At 63.3% G+C, this 25064-nt stretch overlaps 2 protein-coding genes across 12 annotated transcripts; one reads left to right on the top strand and one right to left on the bottom strand.

Moving 5' to 3' along the window:
* The first annotated feature begins 3623 nt into the window (after positions 1-3623).
* Positions 3624-13596, top strand: GRIN3B (glutamate ionotropic receptor NMDA type subunit 3B). Of its 3 annotated transcripts, none has more exons than XM_028839842.2 (9): positions 3626-4145; positions 6699-7291; positions 8072-9104; positions 11461-11606; positions 11726-11841; positions 12010-12161; positions 12474-12638; positions 12713-12783; positions 13041-13596. In XM_028839842.2, the coding sequence occupies exons 1-9, from the start codon at positions 3720-3722 to the stop codon at positions 13468-13470; spliced, it is 3132 nt and encodes a 1043-aa protein (XP_028695675.2). In that variant the 5' UTR covers positions 3626-3719; the 3' UTR covers positions 13471-13596. The 3 variants fall into 3 exon arrangements, with proteins under 3 accessions (XP_077834842.1, XP_028695675.2, XP_077834841.1); XM_077978715.1 differs by having other exon boundaries at positions 12071-12161; positions 12410-12638; XM_077978716.1 differs by lacking the exon at positions 12474-12638 and having other exon boundaries at positions 3624-4145.
* Positions 13519-24796, bottom strand: TMEM259 (transmembrane protein 259). 9 transcript variants are annotated; one of them, XM_077978750.1, is made up of 12 exons: positions 23704-24796; positions 19783-19991; positions 18045-18326; positions 17129-17228; positions 16357-16467; positions 15983-16105; positions 15809-15909; positions 15668-15725; positions 15507-15590; positions 15294-15426; positions 15017-15116; positions 13519-14763 (listed from the first exon to the last, which is right to left on the bottom strand). In XM_077978750.1, the coding sequence occupies exons 2-12, from the start codon at positions 19801-19803 to the stop codon at positions 14218-14220; spliced, it is 1659 nt and encodes a 552-aa protein (XP_077834876.1). In that variant the 5' UTR covers positions 19804-19991; positions 23704-24796; the 3' UTR covers positions 13519-14217. The 9 variants fall into 9 exon arrangements, with proteins under 9 accessions (XP_077834876.1, XP_077834878.1, XP_077834877.1 ...); XM_077978752.1 differs by lacking the exon at positions 23704-24796 and adding an exon at positions 20188-23578 and having other exon boundaries at positions 15507-15539; positions 19783-20133; XM_077978751.1 differs by lacking the exon at positions 23704-24796 and adding an exon at positions 20188-23578 and having other exon boundaries at positions 19783-20133.
* Positions 24797-25064: the final 268 nt, after the last annotated feature.

Below are 25064 nucleotides of genomic sequence, written 5' to 3' on the forward strand. Positions count from 1 at the left end.
AGGCGGGCGGATCACAAGGTCAGGAGATCGAGACCACGGTGAAACCCCGTCTCTATTAAAAATACAAAAAATTAGCCGGGCGCGGTTGTGGGCGCCTGTAGTCCCAGCTACTCGGGAGGCTGAGGCAGGAGAATGGCGTGAACCCGGGAGGCGGAGCTTGCAGTGAGCCGAGATCGCGCCACTGCACTCCAGCATGGGCGACAGAGCGAGACTCCGTCTCAAAAAAAAAAAAAAAAAAAAAAAAAAAAATTAAACAGCATTGTCTGGGCGCAGTGGCTCACACCTATAATCCCAGCACTTTGGGAGGCCAAGGTGGATCATGAGGTTAGGAGATCGAGACCATCCTGGCTAACATGGTGAAACTCTGTCTCTACTAAAAATACAAAAAAAAAAAAAAAAGCCGGGTGTGGTGGCAGCGCCTGTAGTCCCAGCTACTCGGGAGGCTGAGGCAGAAGAATGGCGTAAACCCGGGAGGCGGAGCTTGCAGTGAGCTGAGATCGTGCCCCTGCACTCCAGCCTGGGCGACAGAGCGAGACTCCGTCTCAAAAAACAACATTAAACAGCATTAAGGTTGGACCCAGCGAGTCCACTTCTGGGCATATATCCAAGAGAATGAGAGCGGGGTTTTGAAGTGATCCACACACACAACTCACAACAGCTCCATCCCCATAGCCAAACAGTGGGGTAAGGCCAGGCGCCATGGCTCATCCCTGTCATCCCAGCATTGTGGGAGGCCGAGGCCGGCGGATCACCTGAGGTCAGGAGACCAGCCTGGCCAACGTGGTGAAACCTCCTCTCTACTAAAAATACAAAACGTAGCCAGGTGTTGTGGCACGCACCTGTAATCCCAGCTACTCAGGAGCCTAAGGCAGAATTGCTTGAACCTGGGAGGTGGAGGTTGCAGTGGGCCGAGATCGCCCCACTGCACTCCAGCCCAGATAACAGAGCAAGACTTCGTCTCAAAAAAAAATGGGGGGAGGGAACCAAGTGTCCACCAGCGGTTGGAGGGTCAGCACAACGTGGTCCTCTGCACAGTGGAATATTATTCAGCCTTGAAAAGGGATGAGAAAGCCCGGTGCAGTGGCTCACCCAGTAATCCAGCACTGTGGGAGGCTGAGGCAGGATAATCACCTGAGCATAGGAGTTTGAGACCAGCCTGGGTAACATCTCTACAAAACCCCATCTCTATAAAAAATGTAAATCTTAGCCAGGTGTGGTGTGTGCCTGTGGTCCCGGCTACTTGGGAAGTCGAGGCAGGAGGATCGCTTGAGCCCATGTGGTTGAGGCTGCAGTGAGCTGCACTCAGCCTCACTCCAGCCTGGGCAACAGAGCCAGATGCAGTCTCAAAAAAATAAAAATAAAAGTGAGGCTCGGACACAGGCCAGAGTATGGGTGCACCTTGAGGATGTCACGCTCAGTGAGAGACGCCAGACACAGAAGGACATGACCTGTCTGATTCCACTCCTAGGAGGTCCGTAGAGTCTTCAGATTCACAGAGACAGAAAGGAGGATGGGAGGCGGCAGGGCTGGGGAGGGGACGGGGAGTCAGTGTTCCTTGGGGACAGTTTCTGTTTGGGAAGATGAGAAAGTTCTGGAGAGGAGGGCGGTGAGGGCTACATAGCAATGAGTGTGCTGAATGTGGCCGAACTGTGTACCTAGAAATGGTTAAGATGGCAAATTTCACGTTATGACTTTTACCACAATAAAAGATTTTTCAAAAGTATCTTCCACGTGTCCACTTGTTCACATGGCAGCTGGGAGTAGGAATGCCCATGTTGCCATATACAGATGGGGAAACTGAGGCAGGGCACAAGGGGAGTTCCAGGAGGGCAGACACAGTCTCTGCCCCTAGGAACTCTTGCTCCTCAGAAGGTGCTGAACCCAGGGAGGGGCGGGGCCCCAGTCGTCCCTGAGGACACCAGGACCCAGCACCTCTCGCAGACCCAGGGAGAGGATCCCTTGTCCTGCTCCTGGGGACACCTGGCCAGGGGGCTGGAGAGGGTGGCCTGCGGGTTCCTGGAACTGAGCCGTCCCTCCCTCTCTCCCCAGTCGTCTCAAAATCCAATCCATTTTACCGGCTGGCACTTGGCATTTTATTCATTTCATGGAGGATTTTTTTCCTCCCTCTGGAACGTTGGCTCCAAAAGGAGATGAGGTTTGGGGTGTGTGTGTGTGTGTGTGTGTGAAGAAAATCACCGGAGTGTAGATCCATTCATTAGAGCTGAATGTTCCCAGCACAGCGGCTGCTCTGCTGCCCTGCGGGATCTGGGAAGACACCGCTGGGAGGATGGGACGAGGAATGTCCGGGCAGGGAGGAAGAGAGGAGGTCCTCTGCTAGATGGATAGACAGATGCAGTCGGCCCCCGTCTATCAGGGGCCTGTGGGATGCCAGGGCCCCAGAAGGACCCCCCGAGGCCCAGAGGACATAGACAGGCTTGGGGACTGGTAGACAGTGGGGAGCTATGGAAGGTTCTAGAGCACTGGAGGAGGGGAATGTGAACAAGCATCCTTGTCTGGGCGGTTGCTCAAACCACAAGCAATTATAGAGTGCCTAGTGTGTGCCAGTGTGAGACAGAGCAGCAGCCAAGCCAGACCCACCCTGACCCTCCCAGAGCTGAGTGGAAGAGATGGTCACTAAATAAGAAGAAAATGAACAAAAACTTGGTAGGCTGTTACGGAAATGTGTGGGGGTTGGGGGTGGGTAGCAGCAGGACTTAAATGAGGCAGGGAGTGGTGCTTCCTGCATTTTCTCAGTGGCAAGTAGGGAACGTTTTTCAGGGCAGGACATTTGGAACTGGGTTTTGAAGGGTGAAGAGGAGTTCTGTGGCCCAAGTTGCCTGCTCACTGCTGGAGGGCAGATCTACTCTATAGGTTCCCATCATCTATGCCTGCCTCAGTTTCCCCAGGGTGCACTGGATGTTAGAACACACCCCTGGGCTGGCCTGGTTAGAAACTGACCACTTCCTGGATGTGGGAGACAAGCATGACCCTTCCTGGGCCTCAACTTCCCTGCCTGAGCAATGGTTGACATTGGTGGAAGAGGTCAGGGATCCTGGAGAGGAACGGGGTGGGCGTCCGGGCCAATTTTATTTTGTTATTTTATTTTATTTTTTTGAGACAGAGTCTCGCTCTGTCGCCCAGGCTGGAGTGTAGTGGTGCCATCTCAGCTCACTGCAAGCTCCGCCTCCCGGGTTCAGGCAATTCTCTTGCCTCAGCCTCCCGAGTAGCTGAGACTACAGGTGCGGGACGCCACGCCCGGATAATTTTTGTATTTTTAATAGAGACGGGGTTTCACCATGTTGGCCAGGCTGGTCTCGAACTCCTGACCTCGTGATCCGCTCGGCCTCCCAAAGTGCTGGGATGACAGGTGTGAACCACCGCGCCTGGCAAGTCGGGGCCAATTTTAAAGCGCAGAGTCCTTTCTTGGCAACTCCATTCCATCTGAGGCCTGAATCAGAGCAGGGATGGGCAGTGGTTAGGCGTCCCCAGCCCCCGCCAAGTGTCACCGCCGAGGCCCGCAAGCAACCATTGGGAGGCTCTATTCCCCCCCCCCGCCCACTCCGGACAAGGCGCGTCCCACTCCCCCCGCGCGGTTGCTGGGAACCCCGAGGCGGCCCGGGCGGGGTGCGGAAGGAGCGTCGGAACCTGGCCGGGTCCCTCCTCCCGTGCCGTGGTCCGGGCGGCTGAGCCCCGCGGCGAGCGGCGCCGACAACTTTGCGATGGAGTTTGTGCGGGCGCTGTGTCTGGGCCTGGCGCTGGCGCTGGGGCCGGGGTCCGCGGGGGGCCACCCGCAGCCGTGCGGCGTCCTGGCGCGCCTGGGGGGCTCCGTGCGCCTGGGCGCCCTCCTGCCCCGCGCGCCTCTCGCCCGCGCCCGCGCCCGCGCCGCCCTGGCCCGAGCAGCCCTGGCGCCGCGGCTGCCGCACAACCTGAGCTTGGAGCTGGTGGTCGCTGCGCCCCCCGCCCGCGACCCCGCCTCTCTGGCTCACGGCCTGTGCCAGGCTCTGGCGCCTCCCGGCGTGGCGGCCCTGCTCGCCTTTCCCGAGGCTCGGCCCGAGCTGCTGCAGCTGCACTTCCTGGCGGCCGCCACCGAGACCCCCGTGCTCAGCCTGCTGCGGCGGGAAGCGCGCGCGCCCCTCGGAGCCCCGGTACGCGGGACGCGCGGAGTCAGGACGTGGGGGACCCGGGGGGGCGGGAGGAAGCCCTGGGCACACCCGGAGTCAGGATGGGGGTGCCGGGACTACGTAGACAGGGAAGGGGGATCCCGGGACGCTAGACGGGCCCCAGGGCTCAGAGATGGGGAAAACCCGGGTGTCCTCGGAACCCAGAAACCGGAACCCAGAGGCAGAGACCCAGGGGCAGGGACCTAGACGCGGCGTTGAGAGCCCCAGGGACGCCCCTGGAACGCCCCTGCAGACCCCTTCCCAGCGCCCTAGTGGAGACCCCGTCACTGTGGCCTCTGCCCCTTCCTTGCCCAGGCCCCTTCCCTCCTTGCCCACAGACCCTTCCCTGGTCCCTGGGACCTCCTGGTCCCCACCCGGCTCTGGGGGGCTGGCTGGAGGACAGGCGGTCTCCCTCCTCACTCTAGGGGTGCAGTTTCGGGGTCTGCAGGTCTGGATCTCCCTCCTTCCATAATTCTCCCCTTCCCCTCCCAGAGGCCTCCAAGATCCCAGAGCAACCCCTGCCATTCCAACCCCAACTCCATTCCCACCCCCCACCCCACTTCCCACCCCACTCCCCACCCCACCTCCCACCCCACTCCCCACCCCACCCCCCACCCCAGGCAGCCTTCAAGTTCCTCTCTTCTGATCCCATCCCAGGCCCAGATCCCGGGAGCAAACGGAATTAGAAGAGAAGGGCTGTTGACTGGGTTCTGGGGACCCTGTTGTTCCCCCCGGCAGGGCTCACTGCACCCCAGATAATAAACCCCCTTCCATCGCCTAGCAAGGAAGTCCCAACTCCGGACATGTGGCCTGGCTGAGCTCTATGCCCAGCTGCCCCTCCTTCCCAACCCGCGCAGGAGCCCCTGCAGCCCCTCCCTCTCCTCAGGGAGGGAGACCCTGACGCTAGAGGGGGAGTCTCTTAACCCAGCTCTGCAGGTGTCCAGGGGACCCCTGTCCCCCACCACCCTAGGGCTGCTGGGAGACGCGGGTCTCAAACCCAGGCCTGGGGCGCCCTCTGCTGCCGCCGCCAGGAGCTGCACCGCTGCAGGCCGGGGCGTGGGACCGACCCAGCGTCTTAGGGACTGGCTTGGCCCCCTGGGGACTGAGCCGCATCCCAAGCCCATCCTCCGGCGCTGGGCACCCTGCTTCCACCCTGGGAAGCGCCCTGCCCACCCGAGGGGACTGGCAAAGCTCTCCCACCTTAAATGCACTAAGTTAAATCCAGGGCCGGACGTGGTGGCTGGCGCCTGGAATCCCAGCACTTTGGGAGGCCGAGGTGGGAGGAAAACTTGAGCTCAGGAGTTTGAGATCAGCCTGGGCAATTTGGCGAGACCCCATCTCTACAATTACAAAAATCAGCTGGGCGTAGTGGTGGGCGCCTGTACTCCCAGCTACTCAGGAGATTCAGGTGGGAGGATCACTTGAGCCTGGGAGGCAGAGGTTGCAATGAGCGGTGATCGCACTACTGCACTCCAGCCTGGGCAACAACCCAGCACTGTCTACAAAAAAAAAAAAATATATATATATATATATATATATATATTTTATATATAATATATATACAGGCTGGGTACAGTGGCTCACGCCTGTAATCCCAGCACTTTGGGAGGCCAAGGCAGGCGGATCATGAGGTCAGGCGATCAAGACCATCCTGGTGAACACGGTGAAACCCCGTCTTTACTAAAAATACAAAAAAAAAAAAAAAAAAAGAGCCGGGCGAGGTGGCGGGCGCCTGTAGTCCCAGCTACTCGGGAGGCTGAGGCAAAAGAATGGTGTGAACCCGGGAGATGGAGCTTGCAGTGAGCCAAGATCACGCCATTGCACTCCAGCCTGGGTGACAGAGCAAGACTCCATCTCAAAAAAAAAAAAAAAAAAAAAAATCCAGGAGAACTTCCTGGATGGCACTGGGCACAAAGGGGCCCCTCAGCCCTCCATGTGCCTGGCATGGGGCAGTAATGTGTGAAAAGGCTGCTAGGGGAAGCTACCTGGTTTGGCCCTAAACACAAGGCCATCACTGGGCTCACCTTTATGGGCCACGGCTCTTGGCCCTAGAGGGGTTCCCAGGCAGGTAGGTGCCACGTGAGGTCAGGACTATAAAGGAATCAGGAAGGGACCTGAGGCTGGAGGAGTTCCAAGCTGGAGCCTAGGCTCTGCCTGGAGGATGGAGAAGTCCGAATAGAGGAGGAGCAATGTGTTTGGGTTTTGAAGGATGTATAGGAGTTGGTGGGCATACAGGGAGAAAGGTATTCCATCTGGGGAACGGCACATGCAACACACACACACACACACACACACACACACACCAAGTGGGCCCATGACAAGGGTAGCTGGAGCCAAGAGAGGCTGGGAGGCTGAGCTTTGTGGGGATGGTGATGGGGAGCCATGGAAGTGTTTAGAGCAGGGCTGGGGCTGGGGGGAGGCGGAAGGGAGGTATAGCCATGCAGCTGGCATCTACTTACGGATCACCCACTGCTGGATTGGGGAGCGCTTTGTGGGGGTGGAGGTCGTCAACCCTAACTGTGGCCGCCCCTCTCCCAGAACCCATTCCACCTGCAGCTGCACTGGGCCAGCCCCCTGGAGACACTGCTGGATGTGCTGGTGGCGGTGCTGCAGGCGCACGCCTGGGAAGACGTCGGCCTGGCCCTGTGCCGCACCCGGGACCCCAGCGACCTGGTGGCCCTCTGGACAAGCCGGGCTGGCCGGGCCCCACAGCTGGTCCTGGACCTAAGCCGGCGGGACACGGGAGATGCAGGACTGCGGGCACTCCTGGCCCCGATGGGGGCACCAGTGGGGGGTGAAGCACCAGTACCCGCGGCGGTCCTCCTCGGCTGCGACGTTGCCCGTGCCCGTCGGGTGCTGGAGGCCGTACCTCCCGGCCCCCACTGGCTGTTGGGGACGCCATTGCCACCCAAGGCCCTGCCCACCGCAGGGCTGCCGCCAGGGCTGCTGGCGCTGGGCGAGGTGGCACGACCCCCGCTGGAGGCTGCCATCCATGACACCGTGCAGCTGGTGGCCCGGGCGCTGGGCAGTGCAGCCAAGGTGCAGCCAGAGCGTGCCCTCCTCCCCACCGCAGTCAACTGCGGGGACCTGCAGCCGGCCGGCCCTGAGTCTCCCGGGCGCTTCTTGGCATGGTGAGTGTGGACCCCGCTTCCCTTAGGAGGGTGTCCGGGCCACAGAGTCTGCGCTGCCCATGGATCACAAAAGGCAACGTGAGGCCGGGCGCGATGGCTCACGCCTGTAATCCCAGCACTTCGGGAGGCCAAGGCGGGCGGATCACTTGAGGTCAGGAGTTCGAGACCAGCCTGGCCAACATGGTGAAACCCCATCTCTACCAAAAAAAAAATTAGCCAGGCGTGGTGGCACACACCTGTAGTTCCAGCTACTCAGGAGGCTGAGGTGAGAGAATCACTTGAGCCTGGGAAGTCCAGGCTGCAGTGAGCTGAGACCGCACCACTGCAGTCCAGCCTGGGCGACAGAGACCCTGTCTCAAACACACACAGTCAGGATGCTTTGCTGATAGATGTCTTAGGTCCACAGAGGCAGTGCCCACCTGGGGAACTATCTCAGGGAGACAATGAGCTGACCTAGGAGGGAGGGAACGGGTCTCTGGCCGAGCCCTGGGGCAGTTCCTGAGAATGAACAACTCCTGGAAACAGGTGACCCCAGCTGGGCGCTTATGTGTCCGTCACTGACATCAGGCATGGCGTATGTAGGGTGGGGGTACAGCCACGGCATCCGGGCATGAATGCCCTGGCATCAAGGGGTTAGGCTTGGGTGCACCAGGAGTGTCCACATTTGTCCTCATGATATGGACGGGGTGCCCAGTGGGAATTGGGCATGTGCTGGGCAGGGGTGAGGGAATGGAGGGGTCTGAACTTTGACACCTGACATCTCCCCTGCCCTGTCCCTAGGTTCCTGGCCAACACGTCCTTCCAGGGCCGCACGGGCCCCGTGTGGGTGACAGGCAGCTCCCAAGTATACATGTCTCGTCACTTTAAGGTGTGGAGCCTGCGCCGGGACCCACGGGGTGCCCCGGCCTGGGCCACGGTGGGCAGCTGGCGGGACGGCCAGCTGGACTTGGAACCCGGGGGTGCCGCTGCAAGGCCCCCACCCCCGCTGGGTGCCCAGGCCCGGCCCAGGCTGCGTGTGGTAACGCTGGTGGAACACCCATTTGTGTTTGCCCGTGATCCGGACGAAGACGGGCAGTGCCCCGCAGGGCAGCTGTGCCTGGACCCCAGCACCAACGACTCGGCCACCCTGGATGCACTGTTCGCCGCGCTGGCCAATGGCTCAGTGCCCCGCGCCCTACGCAAGTGCTGCTACGGCTACTGCATTCACCTGCTGGAGCGGCTGGCGGAGGACACGCCCTTCGACTTCGAGCTGTACATCGTGGGTGACGGCAAGTACGGCGCCCTGCGGGACGGCCGCTGGACCGGCCTGGTCGGGGACCTGCTGGCCGGCCGGGCCCACATGGCGGTCACCAGCTTCAGCATCAACTCCGCCCGCTCACAGGTGGTGGACTTCACCAGTCCCTTCTTCTCCACCAGCCTGGGCATCATGGTGCGGGCACGGGACACGGCCTCACCCATCGGTGCCTTTATGTGGCCCCTGCACTGGTCCATGTGGCTGGGCGTCTTTGCGGCCCTGCACCTCACCGCACTCTTCCTCACTCTGTACGAGTGGCGCAGCCCCTACGGCCTCACGCCGCGTGGCCGCAACCGCAGCACCGTCTTCTCCTACTCCTCAGCCCTCAACCTCTGCTACGCCATCCTCTTCGGACGCACCGTGTCCAGCAAGACGCCCAAGTGTCCCACGGGCCGCCTGCTCATGAATCTCTGGGCCATCTTCTGCCTGCTGGTGCTGTCCAGCTACACGGCCAACCTGGCTGCCGTCATGGTTGGGGACAAGACCTTCGAGGAGCTGTCGGGGATCCACGACCCCAAGGTGGGCGGCCTCAGGGGGCTGGGGGTGGCCTCGGGGGGCTAGCGGGGGCCCCGGGTTGGGCTGCATGGGACAGGGGTGGTCAGCTGGGCATGGAGGATGTCCATTAGGCCAACTCTGTCCCAAGAGACATTTATTCAATTAATGTATTTAAAGAAAAATGGCCGGGCACGGTGGCTCATGCCTGTACTCTCAGCACTTTGTGAGACCAAGGCGGGCAGTTCACCTGAGGTCAGGAGTTCCAGACCAGCCTGGCCAACATGGTGAAATCCCATCTTTACTAAAAAATGCAAAGAATTGACTGAGCATGGGGGCGGACATCTGTAATCCCAGCTACTCGGGAGGCTGAGGCAGGAGAATCACTTGAACCCAGGAGGCAGAGGTTGTGGTGAGTCAAGATGGCGCCACTGCACTCCAGCCTGGGTGACTGAGCAAGACTCCGTCTCAAAAAATAAAAAACAGCCGGACGCGGTGGCTCATGCCTGTAATCCCAGCACTTTGGGAAGCTGAGGCGGGCAGATCACGAGGTCAGGAGATCGAGACCATCCTGGCTAACACGGTGAAACCCTGTTCTACTAAAAATACAAAAAAACAGCCGGGCGTGGTAGCGGGCACCTGTAGTCCCAGCTACTGGGGAGGCTGAGGCAGGAGAATGGTGTGAACCCGGGAGGCGGAGCTTGCAGTGAGCTGAGATCATGCCACTGCACTCCAGCCTGGGCAACAGAGCAAGACTCCGTCTCAAAACAAAAACAAAAACCACAGAGATGGGGGTCTGGCTATGTTGCTCAGGCTGGTCTCAAATGCCAGGGCTCAAGCAATTCTCCCACTTTGACCTCCCAAAGTGCTGGGATTATAGGCGTGACCCGCTACACTGAGCCTACTTTTCTTTTCTTTTCTTTTTTTGAGACAGATCTTGCTCTGTCGCCCAGGCTGGAGTGCAGTGGCACGACCTCAGCTCACTGCAACCTCTGCCTTCTGGGCTCAAGCGATTCTCCTGCCTCAACCTCCCAAGTAGCCGGGATTACAGGTGCCCGCCACCATGCCTGGCTTTTGTATTTTTAGTAGAAACATGGTTTCACCATGTTGGCCAGGCTGGTCTCAAGCTCCTAACCTTGTGATCCTCCTGCTTCAGCCTCCCAAGTGTTGGGATTACACGAGTGAGCCACCACACCTGGTCCTATTGTCTTATTTATCTTTTTTTTGAGACGGAGTCTCAGTCTTGCCCAGAGCTGGAGTGCAGTGGTGCGATCTCAGCTCACCACAAGCTCCACCTCCCAGGTTCAAGCGATTCTCCTGCCTCAGCCTCCCACAGTGCTGGGATTAGGTGTGAACCACCGTGCCCAGCCTCCCTTTGTAATTTATTGGCAAAATTGGGTTTTCTGCCCTGTAGTGTCTCTTAACCTTTGGATCTGCCCAGTGGTGTCCCCTGGGGGTGCCTGGCCTGCTCCCCAGCCCCTGGTATTCCCTGTAAAACGGTAGTAAAGCGTAGATGCCATGCTGTCGGGTGAGCTGACCGTTCCCGGCAGCTCTTCCAATGTAAACGCTGCACAGCCAAGCATAGACACAGCGTTTTCATCATCCGGAAAGATCCATCAGATGCTGCTGACCTAAAGGCACGATGGGATCCAAGTTTGGGTTTTTGGTGGTGCTGGAGTCCCGTGGGGAGGCCTTGGCGGGTGTGACCTCAGCAGCCAGACCCACCTTCTCATGAGAGGTCTGCACCAGGTTACCCTGGCAGCTGTAGGGAGAACAGACCAAGGATGGTGCGGGGAGGACCCGCGGAGGGGCCTGGGCTGGTCCAGGAGGATGATGGGGAAGGAGGCTGGGTTCAATACTGGACCCCAGTCTGGGTGGGAGCCGTGGAGGGGTGAGCAGTGTGCTGAGGGTGGAGTCCCCAGGGTTTTCGGAGAAACAGGGTGTCACAGGCAGTGAGGACAGAGCTGCCTCCGCCGAGGGTGTGAAGAGCCAGAGTGGGGGCAGATCAGGAGTGAGGTCACGGATATGTTAGAGTGGGGCTCCCGTAGGACCCCGAGGGGAGAGGCAGAGGAGGTGGTAGGATAGGCCTCGAACCCAGGGCGAGGTCCGGGTGGCGATGGACCTGCCGGCGTTTAGAACAGAGGGTCTCCACTCGGGTTGATCGTGCCCCCCGGCCCCAGGGGACCCTGGACAGTGTCTGTCTGGAGACAGCTGTGGTTGTCACGCCTGGGGTGTGCTCTGGGCATGGAGTGGCTGGAGGCCAGGAATGCAGCCTCAGCGCCCTGCAGTGCCCAGGACGGCCCCACCCCGGAGAAGGGCGCGTCCCTCAATGGTCAGGAGTCCCGAGGGGCAGGCAGAAGCGCTGACGGGGTCCCCCGCGCAGCTGCACCACCCAGCTCAGGGCTTCCGCGTCGGCACCGTGTGGGAGAGCAGCGCGGAGGCGTACATCAAGAAGAGCTTCCCCGAGATGCACGCGCACATGCGGCGCCACAGTGCGCCCACCACGCCCCACGGCGTGGCCATGCTCACGTGAGCTCGGGCGCAGGGTGGGGAGGGGGCGGGGCATGGGTGGGGCGGGGCGGGGCATGGGCGGGACGGGGGCGGGGCATGGGCGGGGCGACGGCTGACCCCGCTCCCGGCCCCCGCAGGAGCGACCCCCCCAAGCTCAACGCCTTCATTATGGACAAGTCGCTCCTGGACTACGAGGTCTCCATCGACGCCGACTGCAAACTGCTGACCGTGGGCAAGCCCTTCGCCATCGAGGGTGAGGGGCACCTGGGCGGGGCGGGGCGCCGGGGTCTCTGGGGACCTCCTGGGGGCAGTGGGGAGCCACGGAGGGTTTGAGGTGGGAAGAGGTGAAGTCTCACGTGTGCGGGCAGAGTTCCCCTGGGGCAGTCCCACCTGGCCCCACCGCCCGGCCCCGCGCCCCCAGGCTATGGGATCGGACTGCCCCAGAACTCACCACTCACCTCCAACCTGTCCGAGTTCATCAGCCGCTACAAGTCCTCTGGCTTCATTGACCTCCTCCACGACAAGTGGTACAAGATGGTGCCTTGCGGCAAGCGGGTCTTCGCGGTTACAGAGGTGGGGCAGGGCCCAGGACAGAGGGTGGGGGTGGGGGGCCCTGGGCCTTGTCTGAGGTGACCAACCCCGTGCTCATTCCCCAGATATGCGTTTGTCCCCTTCTGCGCACTTCTATGCGCCCTACAAAACCCCAGTTCCAGTGCCCGCTCCTCCATGAAACCTCACTCCCCCAGCCATGGAGTCCCTGCCTCCCAGCCTGGCTCCACTGCCCCAGACCCCTCTCTCTGGCCCAAACTGTTCTCCCCCAGTTCAAGGCTCCCCAGGGGCCTGCCATTACGTGACCGTGAGGGGCTCCTGCTGTGCTGCCCCCAGACCCTGCAGATGAGCATCTATCACTTCTCGGGCCTCTTCGTGTTGCTGTGCCTGGGCCTGGGCAGCGCTCTGCTCAGCTCGCTGGGCGAGCACGCCTTCTTCCGCCTGGCACTGCCGCGCATCCGCAGGGGGAGCAGGCTGCAGTACTGGCTGCACACCAGCCAGGTGGGGACCGGGCGGGCGGCGGGCGGCCCCACCACTCCCGCCTCCTTGCCAACCGTGTCTGTCTGGGGTTTTAGAAAATCCACCGCGCCCTCAACACGGAGCCGCCAGAGGGGTCGAAGGAGGGAATGGCAGAGGCGGAGCCCAGGTAAGTGGTATAAGTGGTGATCGGGGCGGACCACATCCCAGGACGACCCAGACTCACCCCACCAGCTCGCCCCAAAGCCGGCCGCGGGGTGCAGGAGGTTCGCGCAGGTCCCCCGCCCACCCCCGGACGGCTCTGTGCACACCGCAGCTCCCTGGTTGTGCCTATCGGCCATCCTCTGCCCTCAGTGGCCCCTGCAGAGGCCGAGGGCGCGAGACGGCTGCCCCGGCAGACACTGACCAGGTCGGTTCCGTCCCCAGCGGCCCCGAGGTGGAGCAGCAGCAGCAGCAGCAGGGCCTGCCAGTGGCTCCAGAGGGCTGGAAACGGGAGCGCCGGGTCGTGGACAAGGAGCGCCGCGTGCGCTTCCTGCTGGAGCCCGCCGTGGTTGTGGCGCCCCAAGCGGACGCAGAGGCGGAGGATGCCCCGCGAGAGAGCCCCGTCTGGCTGTGCTCCAACGGCCGCCCGCCCGCTGCAAGGCCCACGGGAGACCCGCAGCCCGGGGAGCTGCAGGAGCTGGAGCGGTGCATCGAGATAGCGCGCGAGCGGCTCCGCCAGGCCCTGGTGCGGCGCGGCGAGCTCCTGGCACAGCTCGGGGACAGCGCACGCCACCGGCCTCTGCGCCTGCTTCAGGCCTCAGCGGCCCCCGGGGAGGACCCACCACACTCTGGCCGACGGCGGAGCCGCGAGTAAGGTGGCAGCCAGGCCCTTTGGGCTCAAGACACACACATAGCGCAGTGGGCCGCTGTCAACAGACAGTTTATTCTATATACAAACACAATTTTGTACACTGCAATTAAATAGAATGGAATGAGCGCTCCTCCGCATTCCTCTCCGAGTGACTGGTTTGGCCCCCGGCCCACTCCACCCCGAGTGGGGCTGGCCCACAGCCCTGGCTGCTGCTGATGTTGGCACCTGCACCCCACATCCCTACGCCCGAGGCACAAGCTCTACTCTCCTGGGAACCCCAGGCCTGGTGCACACGCGGGGAGGGCCGGGCCATGGAGAAGGCACTGCAGGGAGCACCAGGCAGAGCCGGGCTGAGGCCGGAAGGGACAGCGCTAGGGTCCAAGGCCCCGCTCCATCCCGGCCTCTCCACACCTCCGCCTTGCTCAGAGACCTGCACCATGGGACCCCACTCCATCCTCAAGACGGTTCATTACAGACCTTTCACCAAGCCCCCTCCAGAACCTTCCACGGAACCCCACCCCCTCTCTTTGCTGGCCAGCTCAAACAGCTCACTATCGGGTACAAGCCTCGGGCACAACCTCACACCACGGGGAGGGAAGCCCGCCTTCCGGGCAAACCCCATGACACCCTGAAAGCCCCCGACACAGGCTGGGCAGTCCCAGAGGAAGGAGGTGGCGACTCCCCAGCCCCCACAGGCTCCAGAAGGTCAGGCCCAGCCAGCAGGGGTCAGAGGCGGCTCAGCTGTGCGGCTCAGGACCCAGCCTCCAAGGGCACCTCTGTTGGGGCCATGGAGGCCGGGCTAGGCCCGCCCACTGCAGCTGCCAGGGGAGTTGTGTCGGAAGCTGCGGAGTCACTCGTGGGGACACTGTCCTGAGGGGCGTTAGGGAGGCCCCCAGCAGGGACCAGTGGGCTGGCTGGACGCCGTTCCAGGAGGGAGGCGCTCAGGCCAGACAGGAAGGAGGCGTCTGTGATGATGGCAGCGGTCTCTGCCATCCAGCCCAGGTCACCACCAGCAGCTGCTGCCACTGAGGCTGCTGCGGCCACCAGGGAGCTGGGCGCCGTGGCCACAGGCCCGGGACTCCCTCCGGCACCGGGCGAGACGGGGCCCAGGGCGGGGGGCTGGCTGGCAGAGTCCGGGGCGGTAGCCGGGGTGCCCGAGTTGTTGTTCATGTCATCGGGCAGCACCGTGGGGGTCCCAGGGCCCAGTGGTGGTGCCTGCAGCAGCATCTCCTGGATGCGGACCTGCTGCAGGATGGCGGGCAGCTCGTAGTGGTGGAAGAAGTAAATCATGGAATGCTGCAGGAGGGCAGGAGGGCGGGAGGGCGGGAGGGCGGGAGGGCGGGAGGGCGGGCGGGAGTCAGGACGGGCCGCCCCTGCTCCGCCCAGCCACTGCTCCCAGAGGGCAGCCCACCCCGCAGGGCTTCTTCCCAGGACCATCCGCTGCCTCTGCCCGCCTGGGCCCACCCTGCAGGGCTTCTTCCCGGGCTGCGGCCTCTCCCGCTTGGAAAGGCACGGCTGGCCCGCCCCCTGCTTGCCGCCTGGGCCTCACCTGGATGAAGAGCCAGGAGGTGACCAGGGCCAGGCTGCTGTACTGCCCATTGAAGCGGTAGTGGTAGGCATAGAAGGCGAAGTGGTAGAGATAGAAGAACCTGCGGGGCGGGGTGTGAGGGCGTCGGGGCTGCCCCGCCCCACCGCAGGTCCCACCCCGCCAGGCCACGCCCCTGGGGTTCCCCCCCCCGCCCCCTGCTCCAACACCCCTCCCCTCTATCAGCCCCCGACCCCTGCCCACCAGCACCCTCTCCATCCTGCCCCCGCGCCGCGCTCACCGCAGCCAGTGCCGCTTGCTGGTGCTGGTGTGGCAGCAGATGGCGTCGTACTGGTCCGCGAGCCACACGATGAGGATGATGTAGAAGGCGGTGGTGGTGTCGTTGAAGAACTCGGACATGATGGCCTCCATCCCTGCGGGGAGAGGCGGCGCCGATTGGAGCGGGCGGGGTGGGGTGCGGCGCAGGGCGGGGGAGGCCGGGTGGGGTCCTCACCGACGAGGGCCAGGATGACGGTCAGCAGGGGCGCTGCGGGGAAGGCGATGGCCATGTTCATCTCCAGCATCTGCAGCAGGTCCACTGCGGGCACAGGGCGGCAGGCGCCCGGTGAGGGCCTGGAGGACGCCCGCCCCGCCCCGCGCCGGCGGGCCACTCACCGATGAAGACGAAGATCTGGTGGTGCGAGTACCGCAGCAGCATGGACACGCTCAGCGTCTGCAGGGGGCGCGCGGGAGGGGCTGTGAGGGGCTGCTTGGCTCCCGCCCCGCCAGCGCCCACGCCCGCCCCGAGGCACTCACGAAGATGACCATGATGACGAAGGCGGCCAGGTACGACGTGCGCGCCATCCACATGCTCACGAAGCGGTAGTGCTCGCCGGACACCACGTTCCGCAGGAAGCCTGCAGCGGAGAGGGCCGTGAGCGCCCGCCGCAACCTGCGCCCTCGCAACCTCCGGCCCAGGGCGTGCCTCACCCTTGTTCTCCTCGTTCTCCGCCAGGCCCTTCACGCTGGACATGAGGATGTCGTCGTAGCCCAGAAACTCATCCAGCAGCAGGCGGCTGAAGCGGTCCCCAAAGCACTGGTCCCGCGTGGGGTCTGCGGGCGGGTGGATCAGGGAGCCGGGAGCCCTGCCCCAGCTGGTTCCATCGCTGAGGCCCCACCTGCCTCCCGGCCCTGCCCGTTCTTAGGAAACCACTCAGGAACCGCAGCCGTGGGAAGCGCGCCTGGGGTGGCGCAGACCCCGGTGCTTCCTGCACAGCCCCCAGCCCCGCACCTGCAGGAGGAGACCCCAGGGAGGAGGAGAGGCCCCGCTATGGAGCTCCCCCAGCCCAGCAGCTCAGACTCACCCAGGGTGACCACCATGACAGGGATACTCAGACGCTGGCGGGTGGCCGGCGACAGGCGCAGGAAGCCATACTCCAGCGAGTACTCCACGATGTATTCATCCTGTGGCCACACTGCGAGGCAGAACCAGGGGCAGGTCAATGCCCCCCACCCCATCCCCCACCACTGCCTCCAGGCGAGGCAGCTGTTGAGGGGCAGAGGGTGAGACCTGCTGAGTCCTGGGCCCCTGGTGGGTGCTGGGAGGACCCGACATGGACACTCAGGATGGTGCCCACCCACACTGGTGTCCCGCCCTGTGTCTGCAGAGGCTGGCCAGGCTCCTCCCGTGGCCCCCTGTCCCTGGCTGGGGCTGGCTGGGTGCAGGGCTGCCCCTCTGCCCTGGCGGCCTGTCAGCACACCCCCAACACTTCAGAGGCCGCGGCCCTCTGGATAGACCGCCTGCTGCTGCCAGATGGGCAGGGGCAGGGGCTTCCCTGAGCACAGCCAGCCAGAACTCCGAGCTCACAGCCAAAGGGGCCCATCCTCTCCAAGTTGCCGTTCACAAGAGGGTCCCAGAGAGGATGAGCTGAGCCAGTTACCCCAGGCCCTGGGGTGTCCCCACAGCCTCGTATGCTGACAGATGGCAGATGGGGAAGTCGAGGCACGGAGCTGCCCTGAATGGTCCAGGGCATGTGGCCAGCAGGCTGGGGATGTTCGGAGGGACCCCACCTGCGCCCCGGCACCCAATGGCTGGGGCAGCCCTGTGAGGCAGCACACCTTTGGTGGGTGGCCTACCTTTGGTGGGCGTCTCGGGGAAGGGGAACTCCTGGCTGTCATTCAGGGCCTCTGTGCTACTCGGCGGCTTGAACACCTTGGGCTCGATGTCCAGCTCAAACTGTGGGCGACCAGGGACCAGGGCGTCAGCAGCGCCAGCCCAGGCTGTGAGGACCCGGCCTGAGGATGCAGTCCTGCTGACAGGAAGACGCTGCGTGCCTCAGCCTCTGCCCCATCACCGACCAGGCCAGGGTGGACTGCACGTGCCTCCTGCCTCAGCCGGGATCCCACCTCAACACCAAGCCTGCCCTGCTGGAGGCCATCTCCAAGCGTGGGTCTGAGTCCTGAAGCTGGGGAAGGGCCAGCCACAGACAGTGGGCCCCATGGAGGGGTCTATCATGCTCTGGCCAAACGCTCAAACTCTTGGGGTTGGCTTTGTGGGAACAGGTGGGACCCCAAATCCTGACTGCTGAAGCAAAAAGATCTCCCACCAGGCCGTGGGGCCCAACACAGCCACCTGGTCCCCCCAGTGCCCGAGGCCACCACAAGCTGAGCAGGCACCCAGCACCTCTGCAGGCAGCGGGGACCTCAGCACGGTGAGGATGGGCCCAGAGCTCTCACCTCCCAGCCCCCAGGCCCCTCAGCTATTCCTGCCCACCGCACCCCCAGGCCCAGCCAATCCCCTCCCGGGACAGCTGGACTCTCGAAGGCTGGAGTCTGCCCAGCCCAGGCCTCCAGCAGGGAGACAGGTGGAGGGTTTGGCTTCAGAGCCCCCAGGCCACCAAAAGCCATGGCAGGCAGAGGCAGGCCTGTCTGCATGCCAGGTCCCTGAAAGTCAAGAACCCCAACATCCTGTCTGTGTCAGGAACTGCCCCTTCAGCCACGAGCATTTATGGGGCACCGGCCTCTGCCGCGGCTGAGCCCAGCCCTGGCTCACCTTGATGGAGCTGTTCCCAAACATCTCCATGGTCAGCTCCTCCTCCTCCTCGTCTTCCACGTCCAGGCTACTGCCTGGCTCCACGGCCAGGCCCGGGAAGCTCCCGGAACCTCCGCCGTCACAGAACTGCAGGAAGACGGGCGCGCGGCTCGAGTTGTGCCGCACCTCCACACGCAGGATGCCCTCGCGAGGCCACTTGTCACGCACATGCTCCAGGCAGTTGATGGGCGAGCGGGAGAAGACGATATGGATGTAGGCCAGGACGAAGAGCACAAACAGGGCCTGGGGGACGGCCGGCAGTCAGTGGGCCGCCCCAGGACCCGCTGCAGCCGACACCTGAGGTCCTACGTGGTGGGGCGCGCTGGGCTGCCCAGGACAGGGGAAAGGAAGGAAACCCCAGAAGCCGAATTGGGCTCTGAGGACCCCGGGTCCCTCCCACACTGACCGCACCTGGCCAACCCCTCACGCAGCCCAAGTGACTGAGGATCCCGGGAACACCCCACTCCAACCCTGGAAGGGCTCTACCACCTGTGGCCTGGCTCTGACAGGCCCCCAGGGCTTAGGCAAGGCCTGTGACTGCCCCGCACCTCCTCAGGGGTGAGCCGGATGAAGCCAGCAGGCTGGGGCCCTCTCAGATGCGCACAGGACCCCCCCGAACCAGGGAAGAGACGAGGCTGGACTCAGACCCACCAAGTGGAGCACACCAGGCCTCTCTGCCAGCCAACAGCTCCCGCCCTGAAAGGAGCAGCCTGAGTGCTGCCGCCACCCAGGGGCCACCAGCTGGGCCCACTGCCTACGAAAGACCGGCACAGGCCTCCACAGCCCATCCTGCTGCTCCCTGCCTCACCTTCCACTGTGTCCCCAGCGCTCCCTGATCTCACCAGCTGAAAATAGCTTCTCTCACCTGACGGGGCGCCCTGTGCACCCCTCCCAGGCCTGGCGGGGCCAGCCGCAGCTGCTGGGGAGACAGTGGCCCTCCACGGCAGGGCCAGGCTGTCGTGCCCCCCAAGGCACAGTCTATGAACTGGGGTGGCAGCAGCTCTCACCTGGGGGCTCCTGCCCAGGGGATGCTGGGGACATCTGTGGTTGTCACAACTAGGGGAGCTCCCGGCATGGAGTGGATGAGGCAAGGGATGCTGCTCAGCACCCAGCAGTGCCAAGGACGGCCCCACCCCAACGTCCACAGGGCCTGGGGAGCCCACGCCCCAGCATGCTGCAGGCACAACTCAGAGGGGGCCCTCTAGGGGCAGTTCAGGGCAGCCCCTCTTCCACCTGCCCACCTCATCATCTGGCAGCTTGGCTGCCCACTGTACCTCCCAACCTGAGGTCTAGGCATCACCCCCCGAACCTGGTGAGGGTCACGTCCACCTGCTGCCCCGATCTGGGAAACTGAGGACCCAGCTGGGCCAAGGGGGCGCCCACGGCCGCATGGAACCCCAGACTCTCAGGGAAAAATTGACCAGACTCAAAACCACAAGCCAGAGAGGCCTGCAGCACAGGACCCCTCCCTGACCTGCTGGCAGGTGCACCGAGGCCCGGGGCGCAGTGAGCCACCTGTGGCCGCACAGCCATGGGCAAGACCAGCAGGAGCCTCAACTCTTCCCACAGGGAGCCGGGCCTCCTCTCCAGAGCCCTCTGCAGACCCAGCAAAGCAACCCACTGCTGGCCCGGCCGCAGTGCTGTGACCTGAGGGAGGCCCTGAGTCTGAGCATAGATGAAGCCCTGGGTCCGGCCGCACCTGCAGCTGGGCTCGCCCCATCACACTCGCCAGGTCCAGGAGCTGGAGAACCCCTGGGCTGATCTGAACTGCATTTCCAGTCCTTACAGCCAAAGGAGTGCAGGGGATGGAAGTTCGCACAGCACTGAGATTGAAGCAGAAACAGGCGACAGCAGAACCCTGACCACCATGAATTCAGGTCCCTCTGCTGGGGAGGGTTCCCCTGTGTCCTGCGGGAGGCAGGGAGGGCAGTATGAACGGTGGGCAGCCCTGGAGCCTGAGATGCCTTCAAAGCCTAGGACTTCCCCCATATGGCATCTGGGGACGGGAGCCACAGAGGCTGGGCCCAGTGGTGGGTCACGGTCAGAGACGCTGACCCAGCAGTCCCTCGGCTCAGCACCCTCAGGAGAGAGGGGCCGGCCAGGCCCGCAGTGGATGCGCTGGTGGCCATGCTCAGCCTTCCAGGCCCAGACGTCCAGCAGGAGCTGTGCCCAGGACAGCTATGGACCCTGTGCCAAGATGTTCCAAAAAGTGCTGACACACAGTGGGCCGAGGTCGGGGCTGCCCAACGCTTCCCAAGGGACGCACGGCTGTTACCATCCCTGGTTTATAGATGAGGAACTGACGCAGAGTTCCTGACAGACCTGGACCTGCTGAGGTCACATGGCCAGGAGGGAGGGGCCGGGGCAGTGCCAGGCTGCACACTTAAGGCCCCACAGAGAAGAGCAGCGCCTGGGGTCGCCCTGAGGAAGGGTGTGAGTGACCTGTCCTATGAAGACAGCAGACATGATGAGAGGATGCCAGTGTCTTCACACAATGTGCACACACTCCAGTGGAAGACGCCAAGTCCCCCAGACGCTATGACTCAGATGTCACTGTTTCTGCCCCATCAGGTGCTCCGTGCTGACCGGGCTCAGGAACCCCCAGCCCGGGCCCACCACGGTCCTTCTTCCCTGACAGCCTGACCAGGAATCTGCCCCACTGGACGAGGCCTGCTCCCACCAAAGCCTCAGCTCCCCCACAATCTCCCACCACAAAACAAGGAGCAGGCACCGCCCAGCCAGACATAGGCTCATCTTGAGTCCCGGGTCCTCCTCCCCAAGACCTGTCATCAGCCACCTTGCAGCAGACACCTCACCTGGCCCGGCCTGGCACCACACGCCCAGGCAGCCTCGTCCACACCCACAGCAGCCCTCCCCAGGGATCTCAACTGCAAATGCTCCCACGGGCCCCTGGCCACCCTCCGCCTGCAGCCTGGCTCAGCCACTGGCACGTCTTGGGTGGTACAGACCCCACACTCCATGGCCCTGTCCCTGACTCCAGCTCCCCAGCAGCTGCCCACCTGCTCCAGCCCCAGCGCCTTCCCACACGCCCTCCAGCTGCCTAGACAGCCTGCCCCGTCCCACTGGCTGTGGCAGGAGGCCCTGCCCACCCCCGACAGGAGTCACCCCACCCCTATGGCCCTTTCTTCCTCCGGGTCAGCCCACACACCACTGCACCCACAGGAGCTCCTCCCCCAGCCCGGGGCTGTGCTCACCACACCAGGAAGCTTCCTGGATGTTCTGGCCTCGGCTCCCAGGGCACCCGAACACTCAGCCACCCGGTGGACCTCTCCCTTCCTGTCTCCCCACAGACCTGGAGGGCCAGGAGCAGCCTGCTCCCTCTCTGGGTATTTGAGCGACCCACAGACTGACAGACAAGCCTGCAGAGCCACACTCTCCTCCTCAGGTGGGGCACAGAGCCCTCAGCCCCGGCCAGGAAACGCTACCTGGGGCTCCCCTTTGTCCACCTGGGGTGCTTCTGGCCTCCAGGCCACGGGGTCCTCTCCTTCTACCGCAGCCTCACAAAGTGGCCTCAATGTGACAGGTCCCCCATTCCGAGCACGGCCCCTGGGGTCTCATATACCTTGTCTTTCATCCTCACAACGACCCCACCAGAGGAGCCCCGTTACTCCCCGTGGCTAGGGGTGGGCCCTTGCCCATGTCCAGTGCGCTGAGTCGAGACCCCCTTCACCCTGTGGGCATCCACTCAGTGGTCACCTGGGTCCGGAGCCCAACTGCACAGGTGCGGGCACCCAGTGACAGCACCCTAGGATGGACGGTCTCTGCCACGCTGGCTTCGGGGCCATGAAGGCCAGCAGAGGTGGGTGCTGAGGCTGGAGGGAGGTCTCCCCAGGGCCTCTGGAACACAGGCCCCTGCCGCCTCTTCTCTCCCCAGCACCTGGTACTGCCTGGCATTTCCTAAAACCACCCAGGCAAGGGTGAGGGGCTGAGGGGCCTCGTGCTGGCTCAGGGCTGGGAGCTCCTGGCATTTCGTGAAGCCACCCAGGCATGGGGGAGGGCCGGGGGGCTCCATGCCAGCTCAGGGCTGGGAGCTCAGGGGCACAGGGGCCACAGAATGAAGAAACCTTGAAGGGACCGCACCAGGGAGGACCTGGCTCTCTGCAGGGAGAGCCCCGGAAGCCGGGTGGGCAGGAAGCAGAAGAGCCTTCTGGAATTCAAGGCAGCCTCTGAGAGCCAGTCCTAGCCTGCACTTTGCAGATAAGTAAAAGTGAAGGCGGCAAGGTCAGATTCTGAACCACCAGATTACCCGGTGGAGAATTCACAACGAACCGATTTCCCCACCCAGGCCGGGCACGGGGGCTCACACCTGTAATCCCAGCATTTCTGGAGGCCAAGGTGGGCGGGTCGCCTGAAATCAGTTTTGAGACCAGCCTGGCCAACATGGCAAAACCCATGTCTACCAAAAATACAAAAAAAGTAGCTGGTTGTGGTGGCGGGCGCCTGTAGTCCCAGCTACTCGGGAGGCTGAGGCAGAATTATTGCTGGAACCCAGGAGGTGGAGGTTGCAGTGAGCCGAGATTGAGCCACTGCATTCCAGCCTGGGCGACAGAGCAAGACTCCATCTCAAAAAAAAAAAAAAAAATCACCACCCAGAGATCTCGCAGCCCAGAGCCCCCTGCTGAGAGAGGAGGGATGGGGGGCGCTAAGAACCTCCCCAGAATCTCCACCCTCCACAGGAGAGGGGGGACCTCCAGCTCTGGCCCAGCCCCATCTGACCACCTGTGAGTGGCACCTGCCTGGAGATAGAGTTGGGTAGGCTTGATCCCTTTCCAAACTGGGACGTGGTGGGACGGAAGCCCAGGCAACAGGGATGCACCTCCCAGGGAGGCTGAGCTCTGTCGGGGGCACCTGGCCTGGCACCCAGCACACATCCTCCACAAAGCTAAGGACAGAGCGGCTCCATCCTGGACCCAGGCTACTCCATGGAAGGAAAACCCACGTCCACAGACCAGCCTCCGTCCACAGTTTCAGGTCCCGTCTGTGGACCCCAGAGCAGGGAAAGGCCGCCTGCCCGAGTAACCCTTCACAGTCCTGCTCTGATGCCCAGAGGCAACCACGCCACTCTGGGGGGCTGCAGGGAGGAAGAAGGTGGGAAGGATGACGGGCTGAGCTCTGGCCTGGGGAGGCCACAGATCTGGAGGCTAAGGGGCCTCCCTTGAGGCGGCGGTAGGCTGGGACCCACACGCAGGTCTGCAGGACGGCCAAGCTCCAGCTCCACCTGCTGAGCCCAAAAGAGCAGCCGGCTCCTGACCAACAGGCCTGGCCCGCCAGAGTCAGCCCCCTCTCTGCAGACTAGCTCCAAAAAGCTCACGGCGCAAGTTCAGCACCCCCCAAGCCCCAGCACTGCGGTGTTCTGATGCAAAACAAAAACGGCCATGTCTCCATTTCCCCAGGTGGTCCAGGACCCCGGCCAACTTGTTTTCTGAGTGGCTGCACCTGCTGCTGAGCCCCTCCTGTCACCCAAGACAGACTCCTTCTCAGAGGGACTCAGGCCAGTCCTGCATGGCTGAGACCTCTGTGCCATCTGAGAAGGGCAGGAGGGGGACAGAGGCCAAGACGCAGAGGTCGGTGCCTCATACAGGAGGCACGGGAGACAGACCTGAACTCCTGGGTCAGGAAGGGGATGGGGACCAAGCGGAGGAGGCCGGGGATGGGCTGGAACGCTGCTGCCGGTGACTTTGCCGCTAACCCTAGGGAGGTGACCTCAGCTAAGTCACATTCTCCTGAGGCTCAGGAGAGGGGAACGAGGTGGGGGCAGGTGGAAGCCTACAAGGAGGGAGAGAGCCCCACCAGGAGGAAGAGTGGGGAGTGGACTTCCAGGACTGGGGCTGGTCCAAGGGAGCCCTGGGTCAGACTGGGTTCTGGGCCAGCACACGGGGAGTGGAAAGAGGCCTGGGGACTGAGGGTCACAGGCGGCAGAGTCAGGGGTCAAAGGGCGGGAGGTGCTCCGTCGCAGGCCAGGACCGGGCTCCAAGCCTGGGTAGATAGGGACCTGGGAAAGGCGGTCGCCGGGGACAGGATGGTCCCTGGAGGGGGCTGAGATGGAGGTTTCCAGAGAACAGCGGCTTCTAGTGCAGTGGCAACCGGCCTTCCCGGGTGTACGTCCCCGGGCGGGATGGGGTCACGAGACGGTGTCCCTGGCCAATCCCAGGGTCAGAGGTCGCGAGGGAGGACCCTAACCGGTAGGGTCGGATCTAGGCCTCGGGGTGCAGGGTGGCGCTCGGTGTCCCCAGCGAGGCCAGGGGCCGCAGTCGCAGGTCGCAGACATGGGGGTCAGGCCGGGCGCTGGGGTCAAGGGTCGGGGGTCGGCGCCGCGGTCACCTTGAGCAACACGAAGAACTCGAAGAGACGGCGGAAGGCGGGCGGGAAGAGCCGCGAATAGGTGACAGCCATCTTGAAGAACAGCGCGTGGAACAGCCGGTCGCGCACGTTGATGAGGGGGTTGGGGTTGAGGTTGGGGGTGCGAGGCCCGCGCGCAGGGGCCGGGCCGCCGCCGCCGCCGTTGGGCCCGGGCCCCGGAGCTCCGGGCGCCGCGTGCTCCGACATGCCGCCCAGCGTCGCGCCCTAACGGCCCGCAGGTGTCCGAGGGCGCCTCCCGGCCGCCATCGGCCGCCCTTACCGCCGCCGCGCTCCTTACGGCCGCCCGGCCGCTGCCGCCATCTTCCGCCTCCTCGTCCTGCTGCGGCCCTGCTGACGCTAGCGAGTCGCCACGCCGGGCAAGAGCGGCCCCCCTGCGCCTGCAGGGAACGCTGGGATACCAGCGGCCGCCCGGGGAAGCTTCATCCCCGCCCTGGCCTGCGCCAGGGGGCGAGGCTACATCCGGCCCACCACTTTTGCATATTGCACCCACAATCCACCGCGTCTAGGAGGCCAGTATAAGACGGTAAAATTTTGATAAAATATGGGATTTTGCGTGACGGAAGACACTCAAAGTAAGTGCAAGCAGAGAATTTATTTGGC

The sequence above is a fragment of the Macaca mulatta genome, chromosome 19, assembly GCF_049350105.2.
Source record: "Macaca mulatta isolate MMU2019108-1 chromosome 19, T2T-MMU8v2.0, whole genome shotgun sequence".
Lineage (NCBI taxonomy): Eukaryota > Metazoa > Chordata > Mammalia > Primates > Cercopithecidae > Macaca > Macaca mulatta.

Coding starts and splice junctions, on each gene's coding strand:
- GRIN3B (XM_077978715.1), top strand. CDS start 3,720: ATGGAGTTTGTGCGGGCGCTGTGTCTGGGCCTGGCGCTGGCGCTGGGG. Junction 4,146..6,698: donor GCGCGCCCCTCGGAGCCCCG/GTACGCGGGACG, acceptor CCCCTCTCCCAG/AACCCATTCCACCTGCAGCT. Junction 9,105..11,460: donor CGGGGATCCACGACCCCAAG/GTGGGCGGCCTC, acceptor TCCCCCGCGCAG/CTGCACCACCCAGCTCAGGG.
- TMEM259 (XM_077978747.1), bottom strand. CDS start 24,650: ATGTCGGAGCACGCGGCGCCCGGAGCTCCGGGGCCCGGGCCCAACGGC. Junction 18,327..24,425: donor AGTTCTTCGTGTTGCTCAAG/GTGACCGCGGCG, acceptor GCCGTCCCCCAG/GCCCTGTTTGTGCTCTTCGT. Junction 15,117..15,293: donor AGCAAGCGGCACTGGCTGCG/GTGAGCGCGGCG, acceptor CCCGCCCCGCAG/GTTCTTCTATCTCTACCACT.